The sequence below is a fragment of the Labeo rohita genome, chromosome 8, assembly GCF_022985175.1.
Source record: "Labeo rohita strain BAU-BD-2019 chromosome 8, IGBB_LRoh.1.0, whole genome shotgun sequence".
NCBI classification, from domain to species: domain Eukaryota; kingdom Metazoa; phylum Chordata; class Actinopteri; order Cypriniformes; family Cyprinidae; genus Labeo; species Labeo rohita.
Window position 1 is genome coordinate 1,174,841 of NC_066876.1, and position 22,736 is coordinate 1,197,576.

A 22,736-nucleotide genomic window follows, 5' to 3' on the forward strand; every position below is an offset into this window, starting at 1 on the left:
ATTCCAAATAAACATATTGTCATTTAGAGCATTTATTTGCAGAAAATGGCAAGATGCAATGTTTTCAGACTCTGGGTTGAGACTGATGTTTTAGCTTGGGAGTTGGGAGAACAGAAATCAGTATTTGGTGGAATAACTCTGACTTTCAATCACAGCTTTCATGCATCTTGACATGCTCTCCACCAGTCTTTCACATTGCTGTTGGATGACTTCATGCCACTCTTGGTGCAAAAATTCAAGCAACTTGGCTTTTTTTTGATGGCTTGTGACCATCCATCTTCCTCAGCACATTTACATGCTCTTTACATAAATGGTATTGACCTTTTTTTTTTTTTTTTGATCTCCTTCTTAGTTGCGGGGTAATCTCATGTGTGCTATTTGTGCAGCAGCAGCGCATCTTTCATGTTCACAACAGCATGCCTGTAAATGTACTGGCAGTAGTAAGTCTCGGTACTTCCTATTGCAACAGCAGCAGCGTAGCAGATCTATTCCACCAAAACCAATTACTTTAGCGCTGCCATATTCATTACCATGATGAACTATTTTGTGAGTTGTCTTTTTAGATTACTATAAGGGAAGAGCATTGGAATTTCACTTCCCTTGCACTTCCCTTCACATCCTTGCAGCTCTTTGTCTAATGTATTCAGATCAAACATTCTTGAAGTTCTGTCTTATATGTGTCAACTCCCAGCTAAGGTCTGATGCAAATTTACATGTGAATTTGGTAGTAATTGAGAGCGTCTGTGGGACTGGGAGTGCATAGTTGCATTTGCGTGTGTTTAAACACAAGCCTTTTTCTGCGGGGCTCTAAACTGAGAGCATTTTTGTTCTAAATTGAGATTGTTTGGCTCCAATTATGTATGCAGATTTACCACTGAAACAGCCGAAGGAGTCAAGATTATGACCGGTCTAAGCTGCCCCAATTTGTACCACATCCTCTTGAAATCACATTCAGAAATGTGCGTTATTGAAATCGCTCTACAAATGAAAGGCAGTGAAAGCAATTTATAGCAACAAAACAACTGGGAATTTCTGGCAACCAGAGTGACAAAGATTATTGGCTATCAACTTTATGTAAATGAGAAGCAACATGTTGTCATCATTTACATAACATTAATGCATTTGTCAGATCATTGTATCCAAATGTACAGTGCATGCATTGTATGTCCATTCCTTGGGAATCCATGATCTTGGTGTTGTAAATGTCATGCACTAGTTAAGCTATACAGTAACCCTTTTAAATTTGAGAGGCTTGAAACCTATTTTAAATAAACATAATTGTTTTTACCAAGTTCAGGATTGATACTAGGTACTAGACTTGATTTAGAAAGTTGTATGAAAGAGACTAACTAAACTACTTTTCTGGTCAAGAGCAAGCAGTAGGCGGCCCACTCATGTAAGTCAACCTACATCCTCTGACTAAGGTCAGAATGGCGAATTTGTGATTGTGAAATCTGTGACACCGGCCGTCTTGAGACTCTGTATGACATCAGGTCCGTAATGAGCAGATAACTGAAAGTATGGGATATACAAAATAATGAAATATCTAAATTAATACATAACCAATATTTGTGATTAGTCTAAATTTAATGATCACTTGAAACCTTAAACAGATTAAACACAAAGCTATAATCAAATTTATATTGAATCCTCATAATTTAGATCAACTTTACAGAAGAGCAGATAAACACCTACACGCAGTATACCTTCAGCCATGCTGTTGGATTCCACCTTTGGGCTAATGGGTAATCCTTACAATATCAATTTACATAATGAATTAATGAATTTGTCTCCTAAACTGGCAATGGACAGAGAACAAGCAGAGAATATACCTTTTTTACAGTGAGCGTGTTGTATATCCGGCTCCGATTTGTAGCGTAAAGGAATTTCCACCTGCATTTAGAATAATCCTCTGTGGTGTGGAAATATTAGTTTATTTTACAACTTCAATTTAATGTAATTGTTGAGGACTGAGGATTGAATCATAAAGTGCATGCATGAAGTATGTAAGCATAATTGTTTAATGAAATACCTTTTATTTAATCATCTAAAACAGTCTTTGGTTGTAATTATTATTTTAAACTTTGGATAATTGAAAAGCTCTTTAATGTGATATGCTGTTTGCATTGTTTTCTTGCAGTAATAAAATAAGGTGCTCAGACTCTGAACTATCGCCCATACACATATAGTATGGCTTGCAGGCTCCCTTTTAAGTCACAAAATATACATCAGATTAGCATGAAACCATCTTCCTTGGTTTCACAATAATGCTAACAATAAAAATGTTACACCAGAAAACACACATCAAAATTACAGAATAACTTGCTACTCAGCAGTTCCCTGTGAGCCAACGATGACTTCAGCACTGGAACATTTTGCACTCATAAATTTATTAACTAAATTAAACTTGAATGCTCATCTGTGTTCCCTCGAATGTCCAATCCCTGGCATGCAAAATATTGGATGGGTAATAAACCTAGCAATAAAGCAATTCTTGTGTCTTCCATATGATAAATTTAGAGCATTGACAGTGTTACCAATAATAACTGCAGCACAGTGTAGATGTGATCTTTCATGACAGTTGAATCTATAAAGATCCTGTGTCTGGATTGCTGTTCCCCTCCTGACCAGAGCCTTGAGCTCTCAATGCCATGCTCGCTCCAGGCCTGCAGGTAGCACTTACACCCTGAGCTCTGTGCTCTGCTCTCCTGCAGATGGCGTCAATGCCCCAAACCCTGCTAAATGCCCTGTTCATTAGCCTCGATTCCATTCTCCTGTTTGTTCCCTCCTCCCTTTGTGTTCAGTCTTTGGGCAGTGACCAGCTCTTCAGTGAAGTCTGTACCTTATTGTGTGCGTCTGTGTCTATGTATATGTTTGTGTTTAATTTCTGTTCTCTGTTTTGTGGAAACTCAGCTTTCTTAGTTTAGTTGTAGTTTTAAATACAACCTGCTCCACTGTAAAAATAATTAATAATAATCAATAAATAATAAAATAAAATAAAATAAAATAAAAAAGCAAAGAGCAGTTGATTTGATGATAAAAGTTAGATAACCATGCACATCGCTTTAAAGAGGTCACTCTATCTATGTCAAACAAGTGCTGTGGCAAGTCACTCACTCGCAGAAGCACAAACCTTTGTGTCAGGTTTTTATGCTGTAAAGCTAAATATAACACTAAAACTGTGTGTATTAAAACTGTAACTTGTCTGACTGATGTGAGATTCACCAATTAGAGAGGTCCTCGAGCCACCTATGATGATAGCTCTCAGGATAAACTTTTAGCATGTTAATGAATATGGCATGTTTTATGTTTGGTCTGACTGGTGTATGAAACATACTGCCAAGGCGCACAGACATACCACAATGAATAATAATGAATAAATGCAACACTGGTAATGCATCTGTTTTGGACCAAAACAACAGGTTGAACCAAAAACATGCCTTACTTTGTTAAATAACTCTCACTCACCACCCACTCCAAACTCGTTGCTCAAATCTAGCCCTGGACCCATCGCAAAGACCTGCCCCCCTTAGTTACTGTTGCTATGTCTGACACTCTTGGGTGCTCTCACAGCACGCATCATGTTCTAACGCAGTGAAAAACATATCGCAGAGCAAAGAGAACACTGACAATGTGCTGACAGACAAGACAGAGCAGGTTACCTCTGGTATGAAACAAAGCCTCATCTTTCAAATGTTGGCATTTTTTAAATTCAAACAATAAATACCATTTTGTGGCTCTTTAATGTGTCGTTACAGATCGCTGTAGCACCTCAGTTCAAGCAGCATGTAAACCAATCATCTCTTCCTTTGTACTACTTATAGCATTATAGCACAAAATAAACATGAATATACATCAGAAGGTGTCTTGTTTCTAGTCGTGGCCTAATAGTTAAAGAGTTGGACTTCTGAGTCTTAGGTCTGGCAGGGATTGTAGGTTGGGGGAGTGAATAACCAGCACTCTCTCCACCCTCCATACCACGACTGCGGTGAGACCCTTGAGCAAGGCACCAACCCCCCAATTGCTCGGGCACTGCAGCAATATGGCTACCCACTGCTCTGAGTGTGTGTGTGTGTGTGTGTGTGTGTGTGTGTGTGTGTGTGTGTGTGTGTGTGTGTGTGTGTGTGTGTGTGTGTGTGTGTGTGCGCACTTGGATGGGAGAAATGCAGAGCACAAATTCCACGTGTTGGTCACCTTGGCCACAAGTCACCTTCTTTCCTTTCCTTATACACATCAATACACACCATGTTTCAAATTCAAGTCCACCGATATGAATCTACTCTCCTGTAGATTCATTTCAAATTTATCTGGTGTACCTTTTTCTGCAGGATGTTGATCTTCTTCTCCTTGACCTCCAACATGTCCTTCAGATCACATATCTCACTATTAAGTGTTCCCTTCTCTTCTATGAGATCCTGGGTCTGTTTGATCTTCTTGTTTAGGAATGACTCTCTCTCCTCCAGACGTAGACGCAGAGCATCCACCTGACAACAAACAGTACTTTAGAGGAAATTTAAACCTAACAATGATAATCTTTAAAGTGAAATATTATGTTTCAAGATTATTTATTTATTTATTTATAATTCTTTTTTTCCCCCAGCAGACTTGGGACCACTCAAAGAATTTTTCTGACACAGCTGTCAGAACTGTGTGTCTTTCAAGGCATGATCTTTTATTTTAGGTCATCATTTCTTTACGACTGAAGAAAGAAAGACATGAACATCTTGGATGACAAGGGGGTGAGTACATTATACGTGAATCATTGTTTTGAAAGTGGACTTCTCCTTTAAACAAATGTTCATCGAATGCCGAAAAACGCTAGTTTAATGACTTTTCCTGTCAGAGTTATGATTCAAAAGGGTCTCAGAAATTCCTGCACACCTGTTTAACAGGTAAATTATTTAGTAATATAGTGTTGTTGATAACTATTTCTGACTACATCATTTAGGATGTTTATTGCTAATTTTGAAAAGACACATAGTTCCAATATATAGTCAGGGGATGCAGGTTACAGCATTTCAGGCTATTAAAAATGCAGTGAGAATGTGAGAACTAAGGGTTAGGTTACTCTACATCTGAGAGGTACACCATTCAGTTATAAACTGTGTCTTTGCGCATAGCTGCTTCACTGTGATGTGAACAACAAACACAGCAAAAATGGCTTATTTCACATTATGGCACTTTGCCCTCAACCCCACTTTCAGACTCAATGTTCTTTCTTATTCAATTATAGAATTATAGAATTTTTCACTAATTTATCTGATGTAAACGCAGAAAATCACACTCCATTTTTCCATTGGTGCATTGAGTGGTGCATGTGAGCTGTAATGATGATATTCAGCTAAAATGCAAGCTGAAGGTTTTGATATCAAAATAACAAGAACATCACAGTCAAATGCTGCTATTTATGGATGTGAAAAGTGTGACAGATGAATGTACACTTATGTTTTATGGAAATACTTGCCTCTGTCTGAAGGATATTAGCTCTGTGTTCTTTTGCTATGAGAGATTCCTTCAGGACGTCTATGTGCTGTTTGCTGTCTGAGTTTTGATTGCTGAGTGTGTCAAGCTTAGTTTGCAGTGCCATTGACTCTGACTCTTTTTTTACTACTTCCTGTTTCAGCAGATCAATCTGAGACAGAGACAGATAAACAGTTAACAATGATTAACATGTTAAGACAATGAGGAAAAAAAACATAATATATAACATGGAAAACATTTAAAACAAAACAAAAAAACTAATATACTAGAGAGATGAAACCGTGACATGTTGCCTTCTTGTCTCATCCTTCATATCAGCAAATAATATTACAGTATGTGGAATCTGTTAGTTTAGATTTGTTTCTGAAAGTAATATAAACAACAGCGTTTCATGATCAGATTTTTTAACAATAAATTCATTTAACAGTGATCATATTATTCAGTGATTAGATTTATTGTATTTTGTTATTAACTAGCAAATGCATTCAGTTCCAAGCTATCAACAAATATAAGTACAAGCTAATAAGTTACTGTATATCATAAACGGCAAGTCAAGTCACATTTATACAATAGAGTTCGTTTCAGAGGAGTAGCGGGACCAGTTTTCTTCTGACATAAATGAACAACCATAATGTGATACAGTTGAGATAAATCATGCCAGCAATAGGTGGAAAGAGGAGGTCGGTCCAGAAAGTTGAAAAATGAAAGTTTAGCCAACAGTAGACGACTTGCTTGCTGAACAATTGTAGGTAGCAACTTAATAGCCAGAAAACTTTTAAGCCAGAAACCTTTCAGTTGATTGATGATCAACTGACTTTCTCAGACCACATTGCTAAAACTGCCTGGTCCTGCAGATGAGCTTTATTCAACATCAAGAAGATCAGGCCCTTTCTTTTGGAACATGCTTCACAACTCCTTCTTGTTCTGTCCAGGCTGGACTATTGCAATGCTCATTTGGCAGGTCTTCCAGCCAGTTCTATCAAACCTTTACAATTAATCCAGAACGTGGCTGCACGATTAATTTTTAATGAGCTGAAAAGAACGCATGTCACACCTCTCTTCATCAGTTTGCACTGGCTACCAATAGCTGCTCGCATAAAATTCAAGGCATTAATGTTTGCCTACAAAACCACCACTGGCTCTGCACCCCCTTTACCTAAATTCATTACTTCAGACTTATGTGCCCTCTAGAAGCTTGTGTTCTGCAAGTGAACGGTGCATTATTGTACCATCCCAAAGAGACACAAAATCACTTTTATGGACTTTCACATTAAATGTACCGTCTGGTGGAATGACCTGGCCAACTCAATCCGAGCAGTCCTTAGCCATCTTCAAAAATCGGCTACAAACACATCTCTTCCATCTTTATTTGACTCTCTCACTCTAGCACTCTCTATTCTAATTCGATTCTCTTAAAAAAAAAAACTCTATTCATTTACTTACTGCTTGTTTTCTATAAAATAATAATAATAATAATAATAATAATAATAAAAATTAACACTTGCTTCTCTGTTCTTTTTGTAAGGCCTAACACTAGCTTGCTTTTTAATTTTCTATTCTATCTGTTTTCTTTTTATTTATTATATAATAAAAAAAAAACTTGGCTATGTGTACTGCGTTAGGCTAACTGACACTTGTCATAGCACTTACATGTTATTACTCTTTTGTTGATTTTTGTTGCTTCCATTGTCCTCTTTTGTAAGCATCTGCTAAATGTCTAAATGTAAATATGTGTTAGGCAATCCCGCTCAAGTTCTGGTTTTTGCCAAATGCTGGCACTGTCCTCATTGATACTGCAGTGCACAGTGCCCCCATCAGCTTTTGTGTTTTTCCCAGTTCCAGAAAGTCCACTGCATAAGTAAGTATAAAGAATCATAGAAATAATCTTAATTTGCACTGTCTAACTGCATTGTCTGGAACCAGCAAAAGAGGATGGAGCAACCTTAAAGCTGTATGTTGCTGTGATTCCAAAATGTTGCAGAAGCAGTTTGTGGTTAGTAGTTTCTGCTGGTACAAAACTGTGACATTCTATTTCTTAACTGTAATTTTAACCACACCCATTTGCCTGAACAGATGTTCAACATCTGCATTTGAGTGTGGCAAACAGCAAGTGTAGCTTTTCAGAGGAAAATAGTTTATACAGAAGAGCTGTTGTTGTTTTTTAGTGCAAAGCTATGTATTTTCAGTTGAGCCTCACCTAAAAATTTGTTTCTCCACTGAGAAACAATTTTGTCATTTGCTTGTAAATGGTACCTCAGTGTCTTTGTTAATTTCAGTGCTGCTTTTATTGTGCTTTAGCATTTCTTGTATACTTCAGGACATCTATTTTTGCCATAGGGTTGACAAAGTTTTTAAGGGGTCTGTTTCATCTCCCTCAAATGACTTTCCTGCAACTTGTATGTTTAAATTGACTCCAAGAAATTCAGGTTTAGACATAGTCAGAATTGTACATGTCATGGAGCACATATAACAGTGCTCACTGGCCTTGGTCAGCTCAAAGTGGAGTTGTTGTTCTTCACACTGACCCAGTACGAGTTACCACAGTCTCAATTGATAATCAATGTTTGACACAAACTGTGGTGATCTGCAGAGGTTTCTGACCACAAGTAATCCTGGCATACACTGCTTTCTACTACACACCAAAAACAGATAATAATGACAAAATGAAAATCAAAAAAAGTAACTGGTCAGAGAGTACTTACATAAATGTATTTAGCAGACGCTTTTATCCAATGTGCTTAGGGTAGTTGTTAGGGCAGCCTAATGTTTAGAGAGTCAGAACTGTAACTCAAAGTTCTTGGGTTTGATTCTCAGTTCCGGGCAAGGATTGTAGGTGGGTGAAATGAATGAACAGCACTCTTTTCCACCTTCAGTATCCACAACTGAGGTGCAAGGCACTGAAACCCTGAATGCTTTATGGGTGCCGCAGCAAAACTAACTTGGATAGGGCAATTGCAGAGCACTATGGACTATACCATACGTGGCCTACATGTCACCTCACTTTTATTTTTGGTGTTGCTACTGCGATGCTCTACTGTTTGAGCCACAGGAATCATTTGTGTATGCATTTTTGCACTTTACTATGTGATTTGACTTGTTTGTAGAATTGAATCTGAATGAATCTGAAGCAGTATCTGAAATCCTTCATTTACTGTTCTATACATTACTGCACTAATATAGTCCACTGAATAAGTGAATAAAAACAAGTGAGTGAATTCAGAAACTGAGTGCATCTTTTAGTGAAACACGGTCATTAATTCAATGTGACGCTTGCAAAGGAGTGGGTATTCTCTAGCAGCAAGTCATACATTGGTTGTGCACTCATTATTAAGGTGCATTAAGGGAGTGAATGAGTGAACAAGTCCACTTGATTATCTCCAGTGTGGTTTAGTCACTACAAGCGGCTGTCCCCTCAAATAGTGCCATATATAAGGGTATGGGGGTAATTTCAGACATAGCCCATCTTTGTACTACATATGACAAAGGACATTTTAGGACCTGTTTAGTGATCACCTCAGTTTGCTCAGCTCCAAAGCTGCTTGTTGTACAATACAGGCTGACAAAACACTACTAGTACTAATCATCCACCCATCCCTCCATCGGTCTTTCTGTGCAGAGAGTCCATTCTTACCTTGTTTTTCATGAACTTTGAGTGGTTCTTATAGACTTCCATCTGTTTGAAGTCTTCACCCCGGCCATCTGTGTGCAAAAAGCCATTTGTCTTCATCGTTTGGATCTCGTCCTCCAGGTCTCGAATATTCCGTTCCAGTGATGCAATTTTGGTGTCCTGTGTGATGTTAAGAAGGTTAAAAAGATCTTTTAAACAAACAGATGATTGTTAACTTAATATATTTGGTAACACTTTAGAATCGGGAGCACTTACTCACTATTAACTACGACTTTTCCCTCAATAAATTCCTAATTTGCTGCTTATTAATAGTTAGTAAGGTAATTGTTAAGTTTAGTTATTGGGTAGGATTAGGGATATAGAATGTAGTATAAGGCATTAATATGTGCTTAATTAGTACTAATAAGTGGCTAATATTCTAGTAATATGCATGCTAACACACAACTATTTAAGAAACCGTCTGTAAGGCCTTAAATCTTTCACCTTGAAGACTTTATCTATTATCATCATCATCACACAAAGCCATCACTGAAAGTTTGTCTTGACAAACTTTGTAGTTCTGCATACTACTGCAAATTAAATTTTTAGTTTGTGGATAGGAATTTTAAAGGTAGATAAAAAGAAACTGAGATAAAAAAGATAAAAAGAAACTGCACTTCAAATGTAAAATTCTAAAATTAAAAACTTTTCAGATGTACAAAAGCGAGGCCAAATGTCAAGCTTATGGGTTCCACAGCACGTAGTAGATGTTATCTGTATATATGATGGTTTTGACCAATCACAAAGCTATTACAATTCCTTGGCACAGTATAGGTCACAAGATTAAATAAGGTTACATTCTTTTTCAATTTCTTTTTGAAGCTTTTTGTCCCACCTTAAAATAAAAAAAAAATCAGTGTTTGGAATCTATTTTATAAAACGTCATGTCTATAAAAGCCTGTTCACACCAGCACAATATTGTTTATTTTCCTTTTTGGCATGAAAATTTGGTCTTATTTCTACATGTGATTAGTCTATTCAAACCAACTAAAAAAAAAAAAAGCCAGACAGGCTGATTGAAAATGCAAATTAGGTGGTACACAAACAGAAACTTTCTGTTTCTGGCAACCTCAGACACTATTCACTATACAAGTTGTAGTTTTATGCTACAACCAGGTGCATGACCAAAAGCACAAATCATATAGGTTGTCTGGCTAAGGAGATTAGAATGTGGGTTTACAACACATCATTTATGCTGTCTTTTTTTACATATTTTTTTTTTTGTTGTTGTTGTTATTGTTGTATTACAAATAAAAAAAAACAATAACAAAGCAAAAAAATTTCACATTAACAACAGCATAAGAATGTTTGTGGTGGTTCGAGCAGACACATTAACATTGCGTCATTAAAATGTTTATCACACAGAATTTTACATTTACAAATTTACAGTATTACATTAAAATACAATTTCACTAAGATACAATATAATCTTGTTAGGGTTGCCCAAACACTTTAAACCCGGATAAGTTGAATTTACTTAAAAAAATTGAGGAAACTGGTTGCCCTAAAAAAATTAAGTAATGTAAAGTTTATTTAACTTAAAATGTTTTGTAATATGAATTACAAAGGTCAGTTCATTTAACTTAAAATGTTTTGTAACAATTTCATTTGCAATTATTGTAACTATTATATTTAAGTTAAATATACCAATTTTTCTAACTTAAATCGACACTGTAAAAAAAATTAAACGCAAAAAAACAGTGAAATGCATGGCAGCACAGGGTGCCAAACATTTACCATTAATGGAAATAATGGTTAAAGACCATTGTATAAGCATATGTGGTTGTTGTCTGAGTTTTGTGGGTTACCATTGTGCTGAAGAGTAGAGCGTAAGCTTTAGTCCTGGAGAAGACAGTCAAATGTTGGTGTTTTGTTATATGTCATTTTGTAGTGATAGTTACGATAGTTTTTTCATGTGTTCCATTGCTTGTTAGTGGTAACTGCAAAAAAACTTTCATGATGATAATCTGGATAATAAATGTACAATAACAATTTTAAAAAAGAAAAAAAAAGAAACATTTGAGAAAATTTTGCATGTTTGACTTTAATTTTGCAGTTTTTGTTTGGAAGCTGCTTCTGCCAGTCACTGACTGTTTTTTAAAAAAACGGTCTTTAACCATTATTTCCATTAATGGTAAATGTTTGGCACCCTGTGCTGCCATGCATTTCACTGTTTTTTTGCGTTTAATTTTTTTACAGTGTAGATTTAAGTTAGAAAAATTGGTATATTTAACTTAAATATAATAGTTACAATAATTGCAAATGAAATTGTTACAAAACATTTTAAGTTAAATGAACTGACCTTTGTAATTCATATTACAAAACATTTTAAGTTAAATAAACTGACCTTTGTAATTCATATTACAAAACATTTTAAGTTAAATAAACTTTACATTACTTAATTTTTTTAAGGGCAACCAGTTTCCTCAATTTTTTAAAGTAGATTCAACTTATCCGGGTTTAGAGTGAAGTTAATGTATGATTAATTGCACATGTATAACACCTGCTCATTAGTCAGTGGTGAATGGTGAAATTGCATTACTAATTATTCATTTTATTTCGTTCTCTTGGAACTGAATGCATTAACTAAAAAACAAAATGTGTGATTAATCACAGTCACACATTTTGATTTACAACCCCAGACACACAGAGCCATTGGAACTGTCATGTGATGTCCTCATAGAATGGTGCCATGAACTTATTACAGGGACAATCCTCTTGCAGTACCCTGGTATTAAAGAAATCTTCCGGTTTCAATGTAACTTAAGCTCCATCCACAAAATGCTGTTGTTTACAACAGTTTATCATCACTTTATGAAAATCCTTAAAAATGCTTTACTAGAGGTACAATAGGATAAGTGTATGAAAGGGATTAAAAGAAATGTGCAGCTCATATTTTTTCTAAGCACTTAAGTTAATTCTTCAGTAAACAGGATGAGTGTTATTGAACTGTTCGGTTGTCTAAATCGTTTTTATCAGAAGGACTATTTTTCAAGGTGAGTGAACTTCTGTTTATGCGTTCATGATTTAAATCCTGTGACTAGCCAGTGCCTTTCTAGTATTCTAGCATGTATTGTGTTAAATTTACTGTTCTCACATCACTTGCCTTGTCCCAGTTTCTTCTATGTTTTGTTTTGTTTTGTTTTTTGTTTTTACAGCTGGTCAACCATTCCACAGGAAAAATGGCCCTGTCATCCCTATAGCAGTCCAAACTAGATCTCTTATTACATAATGTTCTGAACAAGAAATGTAAATGACAATCATTTTGAAAAGATGAAAATGTTTTATACACAAATGCATAGCAGATGTGTATAAATGTATGACGTATGATTCTATACAGGGTTATGTGTGTACTGTACCTTCCATATGAAATCAGGCTCATAACACAAAGCTGGTGATGTTCTCTGAAACACATGATATAATGTATATATCAGCACATTTTAATTTCATGAGAATGCATATAAAAGACATCAAATTACATCCACATGGATAATCACAAAAAGATGCTGCTTACCCACACACACAAATACAGTAAAAACCTCAGCATTTACAATAAGAGCAGAATGTTAGCAAGCAGTTCAGCTGCAGGAATAATGAACCAAGTGATTTACAGATCAGTGTCATGACTGATGCATGTTATCCGTATGTACACACACACACAGAGAGAGAGAGAGAGAGAGAGAGCTCTTCCTCCTGAAGGGCTTTGTGTGTCTAGACAGTGCCTAATGGAGCCTCCCATTAGATGACACTAGTATCCTGTTCAAAATTCCAAAAAATGTAAGACCATAGTGGAGCAAACTGTGCAATATAGGGGATTTTCCAGTTATCATTGCAGTCCAGATGACTGGATGCGATCTGTTTGTGTGCTCACAGAGTGAGTCTCAATCAGCTTTCTGGTTCCCTAGGTTGTGAATCAGTATATCTTCTACACAAATTCAGATTCTTGTAAAGACCCTGCCTCAGTGCAAACTGGGACAATGATGACCTTGTATAAAATGTTATCTTTCTGACATTATTTTTAATGGTATTTATTTAACAATACATTATAAAGAATACATTTTGCAAGTCCCTGCAACATTTCAGCTATAAATTAATTCTAAACGTTAGCTGGATTATATTCACTCCCTGTCTAGCATTGTGTGTTTATGCTAATATATATAATTAAATAACAATTGTTCTTTTCAAAACTTCTGTAGTATGTTATAATGTGCAGTTGGCTTGTGTGATTTATGTTCCACGCTTCAGAAAAGGTGATGTGTTTCATCAATACTCCCTGGTTTTTGTGGTACTTCATGGGATTTTTTAGGAAGCATTCAGTTCATTTGAAAGATTTTGTGATTGAGCCCATCCTTAAAGGGACCATGAACTGCCTTTTTCTGTAAAGGGGTAAAGTTTTTTTTTGTTTGTTTGTTTGTTTTTTTCTCCCACAATTTAGAAATAAATGGTTGTTTCCACCCTTTGACCTTCTGGTTTGAACACTTGTTTTCAAGGGGTGTGTCTTATTTTAGGGTTCATTGGAAAGGCCCACTGCTATGAGTGAGTGCTATGATTGAGTATTATAGTGTACATGTGGAAATATTGTTGAAATATGTTTATGTTGCTGAAATTAACTTAATCATGGAGGATTACGAAGGTTGATTTTAACAGTGTTTTGTTTTTGTTTTTTTGTTTTTATTTTTTTTTTCTGGGCTGAACTGAATTGATTGGGGTTATTCTGATAAGAACTACTGGCAGGTTTTTTGCCTTCCCCATCACAGCATTTTTGGTGTCCCCTAGTGGTCACTACTAGACTCTGTCTGCAGACAACTGACATTCCTTTACTCAATCCATTTTTGTCTTGTGAGCTTTCTGTTGGATTGAATTTCATTGTGTATGAACTCCTGGCAAGTTTCCTGGATTGGATCAGCACGTTCTTTACTAATTAAAGAGACTCTTTTAAGATATATTGCTTAGAAAGAAGCGTAAACAAAAATGCATTACAATCAACTCAAATGTGACCTTTTAGAGTTAATATTAAGATTTTAATTCCTTTAAATAAAATCCATCATTTTTTCACAACTGCTTTTATTGTGTGGCTATTGCCATTTCAAAACTACCCACTTAAAAAAAAAAAGAAAAGCTGGACCTTGTTCCATGGGGTATCCGGGTATTTTGCATGCTATTAACTAAATGGCAATCTATACACATTACATCCTTGTATGATCTGACATAAGTTTGTATTTTTCAGAATCAGTGTTAAAGATCTCACCTTCACGCTGATGACGGTGTTCAGCACTTTAGTCTGGGTGGCATCTGTTAGCTGGTTTCTCCTGTGTAACTCCTGTGGAGGAACTCGATAGAAACAGGGATGTCGACTCATCATTCTCGCATGCCAGCGCAGTGCCTCTGTGTCTTCCTATCGCTTTCTTACACTGTCCAGAAGATGACGTCCTCTTATGCTCATTTTAACCAGCTGCTCTTTCTAGAACAGTATTTAATTCCTTTTTGTGATGTTTTGACAGCTAAGCTACGTGTAAACGTCTGTTCTTCCCTTCCCTCTTCCTAGGTTTTCTTCTACATGTTTTAGTTGTGCTACAGGTCTCTGTCTCTATCTATTATTCATTTCATTTTCTATTGCTTTTTAACTGTATGGCTTTCTTCGTCTAAAATGTGATCTCTCTCATAATGACACAGCAGGCTGGTAAACACGCCCTCAGGCAGCCATTGTCAATAATTCATGTGAGGTGTTTTCCCCGCAGCAAGAAGATCTGTCAGCAAACCCTTACCTACAGACCTGTATTCTTTGCTTTGGTCTGTGAGACATCACAGATAAGCGCAAAAGACGCAATGAATAAGACTGATTTTGCAGCCAAAATGTCAACAGGATCTGCAGCACAGTAGGCTGTGCTCCAGTCGTTCTTTTTTTGCACCATTTCTCTTTGCACACAGTCAGTCCACTCCACTCAGTCAAGTTGCTCAACATATAAATCAGCTATTATATGAAGAAAATCATACAATCATTCTAGAGACAGGCTTCAGGACAAAAACATTTTTATTTTTTTATTTTTTTATTTTTGCCATTGGATGATGTAGTCCAAGCATCTAGCAGCATATGACCTGATACCAGTCAATTTCTGAGCCCCTTGCTGTGACGTGACACAAAGTGCATGGTGTTGAAAAGCTTCAGGTAATTACCTCTTTTACAAACAGTTGAGGAATTATGAGGCTTCTGTGCTTCGTAAAGTGTAGCCATTACTAATATCAAGCACACAAAGAACAGTGATTAAATAGTGTTTTATATTTGAACAGTACCCTCATTAGCTGCTAAGTCCCCCTAAGATTGGACTCCGAGAATCGTCGCCCCATCACGTAAATATATTTACCAAATATAGACAGTCATGTGAAAAAGTTAGGACACCCTATTGAACTTCATGGATTTCTGTTTCAGGTCCTTGGCAGGTCTTAAAATTTGGAAAATAAATCCTCAGATAAATATCACATGACATATCACACAGTGTCATTATTTATTTAACAAAAATAAAGCCAAGAGGGAAAGGCCATGTGTGACAAAGTTAGGACACCCTATAATTCAACTGCCTGTAGATCCACAGGCAGATTTTAGCAGCAATAACTTGAAGCATTCATTTTGGTATGAGGTGTTTGTGCTGATATGCTCTTTAGGTTTTCACTGTGCATTATGGCCAAACATCTCCACTTCGGTCTCGTCTGTTCAAAGGACATTCATCTAGAAGACTTGTGTTTTGTTCAGATGCAACTTTGCAGACCTAAACTGTGTTGCAATGTTGTTGTTTTTTTTTTTTTGGTTTTTTTTTTTAAGATAGAAGAGGCTTTCTTCTGCCAAGCCTTCCAAACATGCTGTTTTTGTCCCATATTTTTCTAATGGTATTAGAAAAAATGATAAAGTTCATAACTTTATCATTTAAGATGTTAACTGAGGCCTGTAGAGTCTGAGGTGTACTTCTTGAGCTTTACATGGTCTGATCATGGGGTGAATTGTCTGGGAAGTCCACTCCTGGAAGGAGAGGTATCTGTTTTAAATGTCTTCCCCTTGTGAATAAACGTCAAATTGTCTGGAAATGGCCGTATTACTCTTCTCAGATTGATGGCACCAACAGTTGTTTCTCTAAGATGATTCCTGATGTCTTACCTCCTTGGCATTGTGTTAACACACACCTGCTCAGACTTGCTGATGATCAGTTAATCAAAGGTATTTGACTGTTATTTACCCTCTTAATTCCAGTGTGAACAGTAAGGGTGTCCTAACTTTGTCACACATGGCTTTTCCATTTTGGCTTAATTTTTGTGCAGTAAATAATGGCACTGTGCAGTTTGTCATGTGTTGTTGTTCATCTGAGGTTATATTTTCTAAATGTCCTAACTTTTTCACATGACTGTATATACCACATTTTTTAAAGATTTAGTGATTTATTATTTATTATAGAAAAGAATGTACAAAAAAAAACAACAAAAAACAGCCGTTTATGTGACAATTGTTTTAAACTGACTTAAATTAAAAGTTATATTTTAATGTTATATAATTGTTAATAAATAACAACAATAGGCCTATTACTGTAAAGCTCATTTTATTTTTAAAAAATCCATTGAACAGAGGTATCAGTATCGGTATCAATACGAAAGATACTTGCTCTAATTACTTATAACATTGATACTCATCACTTAAACAATAACAAATGTTTTTTTTTTTTTTTTTTTTTTTTTAAACATTAAATACTGTTTTTTGGTTGTTATTTCTACATTGTTTTAGAGATTCAGTGTGACAAAGTATGGTAGATTACAAACGTTAAGTGTGATTAATTACAGTAAATTACAGAACTCTGTGCCATAAACACTTCAATGAATAGGTTACATGCTGCTTAAAACAGTGTCTGTATGTACAAGAAAGTAAGTAAAAGAAATTTCAAGACAAGACTATATAATTAAAATACCAATACAATGGGGTGTTCAGTTTTATTTTGTTATCAGTTTTATTTTGATAAACATGATACAATATAAGTCAGAAAAAAATGTTTAGTATTTTTAAGAAATTGCATTTTTTCTGTCTCAAGTCAGACAAAATTTCTAGCAGACCTGTTCTGTGCAGCGCCACATAAAGTCACACCTGTTACCTTGCTAAAGGAAATGCTTAATCATGTGGGATGTTAAAGTATTCCAGCAATCACAATACATTTTTTTTTTTTACAAATTTTCAGTCTTGTGACTTCTCTGCTGACATTTTTGGTAACCACTACATAATAACCTTTACATTTTTCAATTAATAAAAGTCAAGATTTATCATTAAGGGTAGTTTATACTCTATGTAATATTACTGAAAAGTTAAAAGTATTTTTCTGTCCACTATAGCGGATAACACAATGCCATTTCAGGCCAGTTTAGCCCCTGGCAACAACCACTACTCAGGACACACTAGTAGGAAACAACAAGATATGTTTAACTTCGATTTACAGTGGTGTCCATTAAGATTAACAGAGCTTGTTCCTTTGTGACTTTACTGTCTTTAGAGAACAACAAGTTGCTTTGATGTGTGATCTGTACAGTGAAATACAATAGATATAATAAATAAAGGTCCAAATAATTTACACAAAAAGATTTTAAATCATTTCCATTCATGTAAAGGAATAATACGCTCCGCAACCACATATTACAAATATTACAAAATATTACTGACATCTGAACAAACTGTGAATCCTCCTTAACAAAGGCACATCGTCAAATATTGCTGCTGATTTACAGTACTGAAAATCTTAAACAAATTAAACAATAATAAACCTTGACAATGTGTATATTAGCATTAATGTCAAACTTGAAATATAGATGTAGTTTGATTCAAGAAAGGAACTATATTAAACTATTATTACAACAACAAAATTCTAATTCATCTATTACTATTTATTTTTTAGAGGCTTTCTTGTAACTGAGTTGCTAAGCTCTAGAAACTGCAGTGCTATTTTTTGACGTAATTGCATGAATCTGAAAGCGTACAAATGCTTAAAATTCTGAAGAATGTGTGCTATGTGGTCCAACAGGTGCATTAGTTCCTCATACAAAAACTGTACATTTACTGCCAATTGTCATTTCCCCGATTTTCCCTTTTTCTACAACGGATGTTTAGATGTTCATAGTTGGTATGTACACAAATTGACAGTCCATATTTTTTTTGTCTTTTAGCTGTGTTTCTACCTTCTAGCATATCATTGTCAATCACTGAGTTTGCCAGAGAGCATTAAGATTTCTGTATTTCAACATCTTTGAATATTTTCAATACTTCCAATGGCCCATACTAAGATCATACATTCTCACTAACAAACAAAAACCTGAAACAGCATAAAATGTAACATTCTCATTACACTTCAGCCTCCTTAGAAGAAACTCTCTGTGACATTCTTGTTGTAGGCTTTAACATTATCAGAGACAAGAGCAACACGTAAGTTGTTCCAGAAGAGTGGCTGCACTCGTGGGTTATTGGGCCAGGACAGAACAGATTTTTTGCAGATCCGTTTTCTCATCTGAAGGTATTTGAATTTGGGGAAGAGAACGTCCAGCAAAACAAGAACTGTAACATCCACTTTCTCATCTAAAAGGCGCTGCTGAACGAGGAGGAAAGCCTGTCGGATGACCCCACTTTCATGAGAACAGCCACTAGGGCTAGTCAGTACAAACACAGTCTTTCTGCTGTTGTAAACAGCCTTGTGGAGATTCTCTATGCACGATACTCCAGGCAACCAGTCGCGTTCCTCTAGACAAAGTCGAAAGCGCCATCTCCCTCTGTTCTCCAGTCTCACAACCATCTCCTTGTAGATCCAATCCCTGACTGCCTTGTTACTCGTATCAAAGACCACAAACGCATCATACTGGTTGTCTGTCATGTTGCCGCCATCGGCTGGAGTGTGTCCCTTGTGTCCAGTCCATAAAATCTGTATGCAGTACCACAGGTCCCAACCATACAGATGCTTCAAAAGGGGAATGCTGGTTGCTGCCAAAGTCAACAATAAAGTACAGAGGAACGCAACGCTCCCAAATATCTCCTGGCATGAGTGAAGGTCTATCGAGAGGACGTTCACACCAGCCAGTGACTCTGGATAAGCACAGTGAACCTCTGTGGTGAGATGTGGGATATCCAAATCGGTTTCTCTGAGAAATCTGGCGAATCCAGAGATAACACAACTACAAGTAAAAGGATTGGCATGCAGCACGAGTTTGCAGGAGGACTTATTTTTATTCTGCCCAGCAGGACAGAAAGTGTAACCTTTATGGAACGCCAAGGGAAGAGACTGCACATCAAGGATCTTCAGCTGGTTGTGGTTAAGCATTAGGTTTTTAAGGTTTATTGCCTGACTAAGGAAAGCCTTTGGGATTGCAACTAGTCGATTGTGACTTAGGTCCAGGCTTACGAGACGGAGCTCAAAATGCATGCTAGGTAGGAACGAAAGCATGTTTGAACTAAGGTTCAGGTGGCAGAGCTGTTTGAGAACTGAGATGTTGCCCCAAGGGAAATAGGTCAGCATGTTGGAGTCCACTCGGAGCACCTGGAGGCTCGGAGGCAAGTTTACGATTACCTCTGGGGGAAATGATCTGAGCTGATTTTCAGAAACGTCTAATTGCGTAAGGTTTGTAAGACCCTGAAAGAAATGTAGGTATTGGTCACGCCTAGAGTCCCACATTATGTCCAAACGATTTCCAGAGAAATCAAGATACTTCAGAGAGGTACTTGTAAGAATGTTAGAGATTCTGAGACCAATGTGATTGTTTGCTAGACTCAGTACTGTAAGTGATGTTAAGTGTGAAAGGAATGTGAAGCTATGTCCCATACCCTTCATTACAAAGTGGAATTCGTTGTTGCTGAGGTCGAGAGCTTTCAGCGTGCCACTTATCTCCTGGAAGGCCTTGTCAGAGTACAGGTCAATGCGATTGTGAGCCATATTAAGGTAGGTTAATTTGCTTAGATGTGTAAACTGCCGGCCATTTAAAGTTTGACTTATATAGTTGTAGGACAGATCTATGCATACCACTTTTTCCATGCCTCTAAAAGTACTTGCATTCAGCCATGGGATGCTGTTCTGAGAGAGGTCAAAAAGCAGGTTTTTCGAGCAGATCTGCTTTTTGAAATGCCAAATAGAATAATAAAAAGGACAGTAATCTTCTTCAGAGGCCTGCATAGTGCTCAGCCCTGAGCTCAGTAGGGGGACTTTTTGAGCTTGCAAGTTGAGCTGTCCATCATCACGTTTTCCAAGGGTTTGGTAGCTGCGTGGTATGGCTTCAGAATTGCAGGTTGAAAAGCATGAACTAAAAGCAAGCATGTTTTGGGAAAGGCCCACCCTCCTTAATGTTCTCAGCTGGCTTATAGCATCAATGCTAACAGAGCAGATGAAGTTCATGCGTAGCTCCAGGGACTCGAGTCTTGGCAGTTTGACCAGAGGTGCAAGGCTGTGGTTTGACAGTACTTTGAAGAATAATCCACTTATGTACAACTCTCGCAGAGCCACCATCTTCTCAATGGACGGTGACAGAATCAATTCAGGAAAGGATTTCTGGGGTTCATAGTTATAAAGAAGACTGAGGGACACAACATTCTGGAGTTCTTCATAAAAGGTGCCGTTCTGGATGGCGTAGGCTAAAAAGTTGTCGGACAGATCTAACTCTTGGAGCTTGCGGAGTCGTGCGAAGAGATGCTGAGGAAGCATATGCAGTGAATTGCCTCGCAGACTTAGACTAATTAGAGAGTCCCTCTGATCCAAAAATGCATCCTGGTGCAGATTCAGAGATTGGTTGTTTGGGCATGGGAAACAGGGCTCGGAAGCATGGTCACACCTTTGGCAATTCCACCCTAGGTTAAGGTGTCGCAGATGTTTCATGTTCAAAAAGGACTCCTTATTGATATGCGTGATCTTGTTCTCCCCCAAGTCTAGACTTTCTAGCGAAAGTGGAAGGTGTGGGGGAACAGTGGTCACGTTGTTGTAACTAAGCGTAAGATTCAAAAGCTCAGGGAGATCTTGAAACACATTTGCGTCAATAAAGTAAGACTGATAACATGGGTTGGCGTAGAAGCAATTCTTGCTTAGTAGTAGTTGTTTTAGTAGTGGTGTACCTAGAGGTGTGACAATATTAAAGATATTATTAAATTCCAGTCCCAGAACCTCAAGCTGCTTTGGAAGAGGAGGTATGGTTTTCAGGCTGTTCCCTGCTAACTGGAGGGAAGTCAGGTTTTTAAGTCCACTAAATGCATCAGGGTCAATTTTCAGGCTGCAAGAAGGCCATCTCTGTTCCTTAAGACGATCCGGTAAGCAGTTCCACATCAAGCTGAGATGCCTGAGATTGGGTAATCCAGAAAATGCAGCACCTTTGATGTGGTGAATGTGGTTTTCATTTAAGTTGAGTGATATAACCGAGAGGGATATGAATTTAGGGATGTTGGCAAGACGTCTGTGCCGACAGTCCACATTTATGTGTCCGTCCTTGGTAGTGTGAATTTCACATGGATAGAACTCAGCATGTAAAGTTGCAAAAAGATGAAACTGATTCAATATGAGAACCAGATACACCATTTGTCCAAACATGGCCTAGAGACAAAATAACAAGAACTTTAGGATAACAAACAAATAAATAGCTATGCAAGTTAAATGGCATTTACTTTACTTTAATATGCTATATTCACTAACCTTTGAGAACTAAAGGGTACAGTACATGGGCTGGAGAGTTAGTCAAAAGTATATAACATCATAAAATCATGTACACGTTTAAGCATTATATTGCACAGTCTGCAAATAACCTCAATATTTTAATATTTATTTTATTACACAGGATTTCGTAGTATTGAATATGTCATGCTGTAAATAATTTGCTACATTCCCCCATCATTTCAAACATATTTAAAACACAGAATATCACTTACCAAAGATTTCCAGTCCACAATGCTATGTATCTTTCACATTCACAAAGGAAAGCAATGAAACTAAATCAAATGCCAGGTCTAGGTATTTATATTAACAATGTGCACTATTTCATGGAAGTGAAAGAAAAGTCTGCAGTAACTGAAAGTCAATCACCCACACACACAGAGATGGGGAACAGATGTTCAGAATTGGTTGGATGTGATAAAACGTACTAATAGCTATTCTTGGTTAAAGAATAGTTACTGAGAAAAATGGATGAAATGAAAGACTGAGTTGAGTGGATAACACTGGGCTCTCAGGGCTATAGCCCGAACTATATTTTTTCTCTCTGAATTGGACGCACTGAATTGGATTTGTTTGTTTGTTGGCTTCCCCTTTTATTGTATGATCACAGCATTTCAGTTGTAGAGACAGGATTCTGCTAGTAATCACTGTGTGATACTGATATTGATGGAACAGACGTCAATACCACATTTTAGAACTAAAAAATGTGGTTACACTTTATTTTGATAGTCCACTTTAGACATTCTACTAACCATAAGTAACTTTGCAACTACATGTCAACTAATTCTCATTCATTTGCAACTACATTTCTGCTAACTCTCAGAGCAGACTGTTAGGTTTAGTAGAATACGTTTATAAGAGTGTTAGAAGATATTAAGCAGACAGTCTACTAATAC

The 22,736-nt window shown here is 36.8% G+C and overlaps 2 protein-coding genes across 2 annotated transcripts in view; both read right to left on the minus strand.

The window, feature by feature from the left end:
- Positions 1-14,510, minus strand: part of LOC127169853 (ERC protein 2) — a 58,539-nt gene extending 44,029 nt beyond the window's left edge. The window contains exons 1-5 of the mRNA XM_051117512.1: positions 14,397-14,510; positions 12,508-12,552; positions 9,113-9,268; positions 5,465-5,632; positions 4,317-4,484 (exon numbers count right to left, since the gene is read on the minus strand). Coding sequence (XP_050973469.1) covers positions 4,317-4,484; positions 5,465-5,632; positions 9,113-9,268; positions 12,508-12,552; positions 14,397-14,510 — 651 coding nt within the window. The remainder of the gene's footprint in view (positions 1-4,316; positions 4,485-5,464; positions 5,633-9,112; positions 9,269-12,507; positions 12,553-14,396) is intronic.
- A 2,712-nt stretch (positions 14,511-17,222) lies between these two features.
- tlr9 (toll-like receptor 9) lies at positions 17,223-22,096 on the minus strand. Its single transcript, XM_051117757.1, has 2 exons — positions 22,056-22,096; positions 17,223-21,723 (listed from the first exon to the last, which is right to left on the minus strand). The coding sequence occupies exon 2, from the start codon at positions 21,718-21,720 to the stop codon at positions 18,526-18,528; it is 3,195 nt and encodes a 1,064-aa protein (XP_050973714.1). The 5' UTR covers positions 21,721-21,723; positions 22,056-22,096; the 3' UTR covers positions 17,223-18,525.
- Between the last annotated feature and the right edge of the window lie 640 nt (positions 22,097-22,736).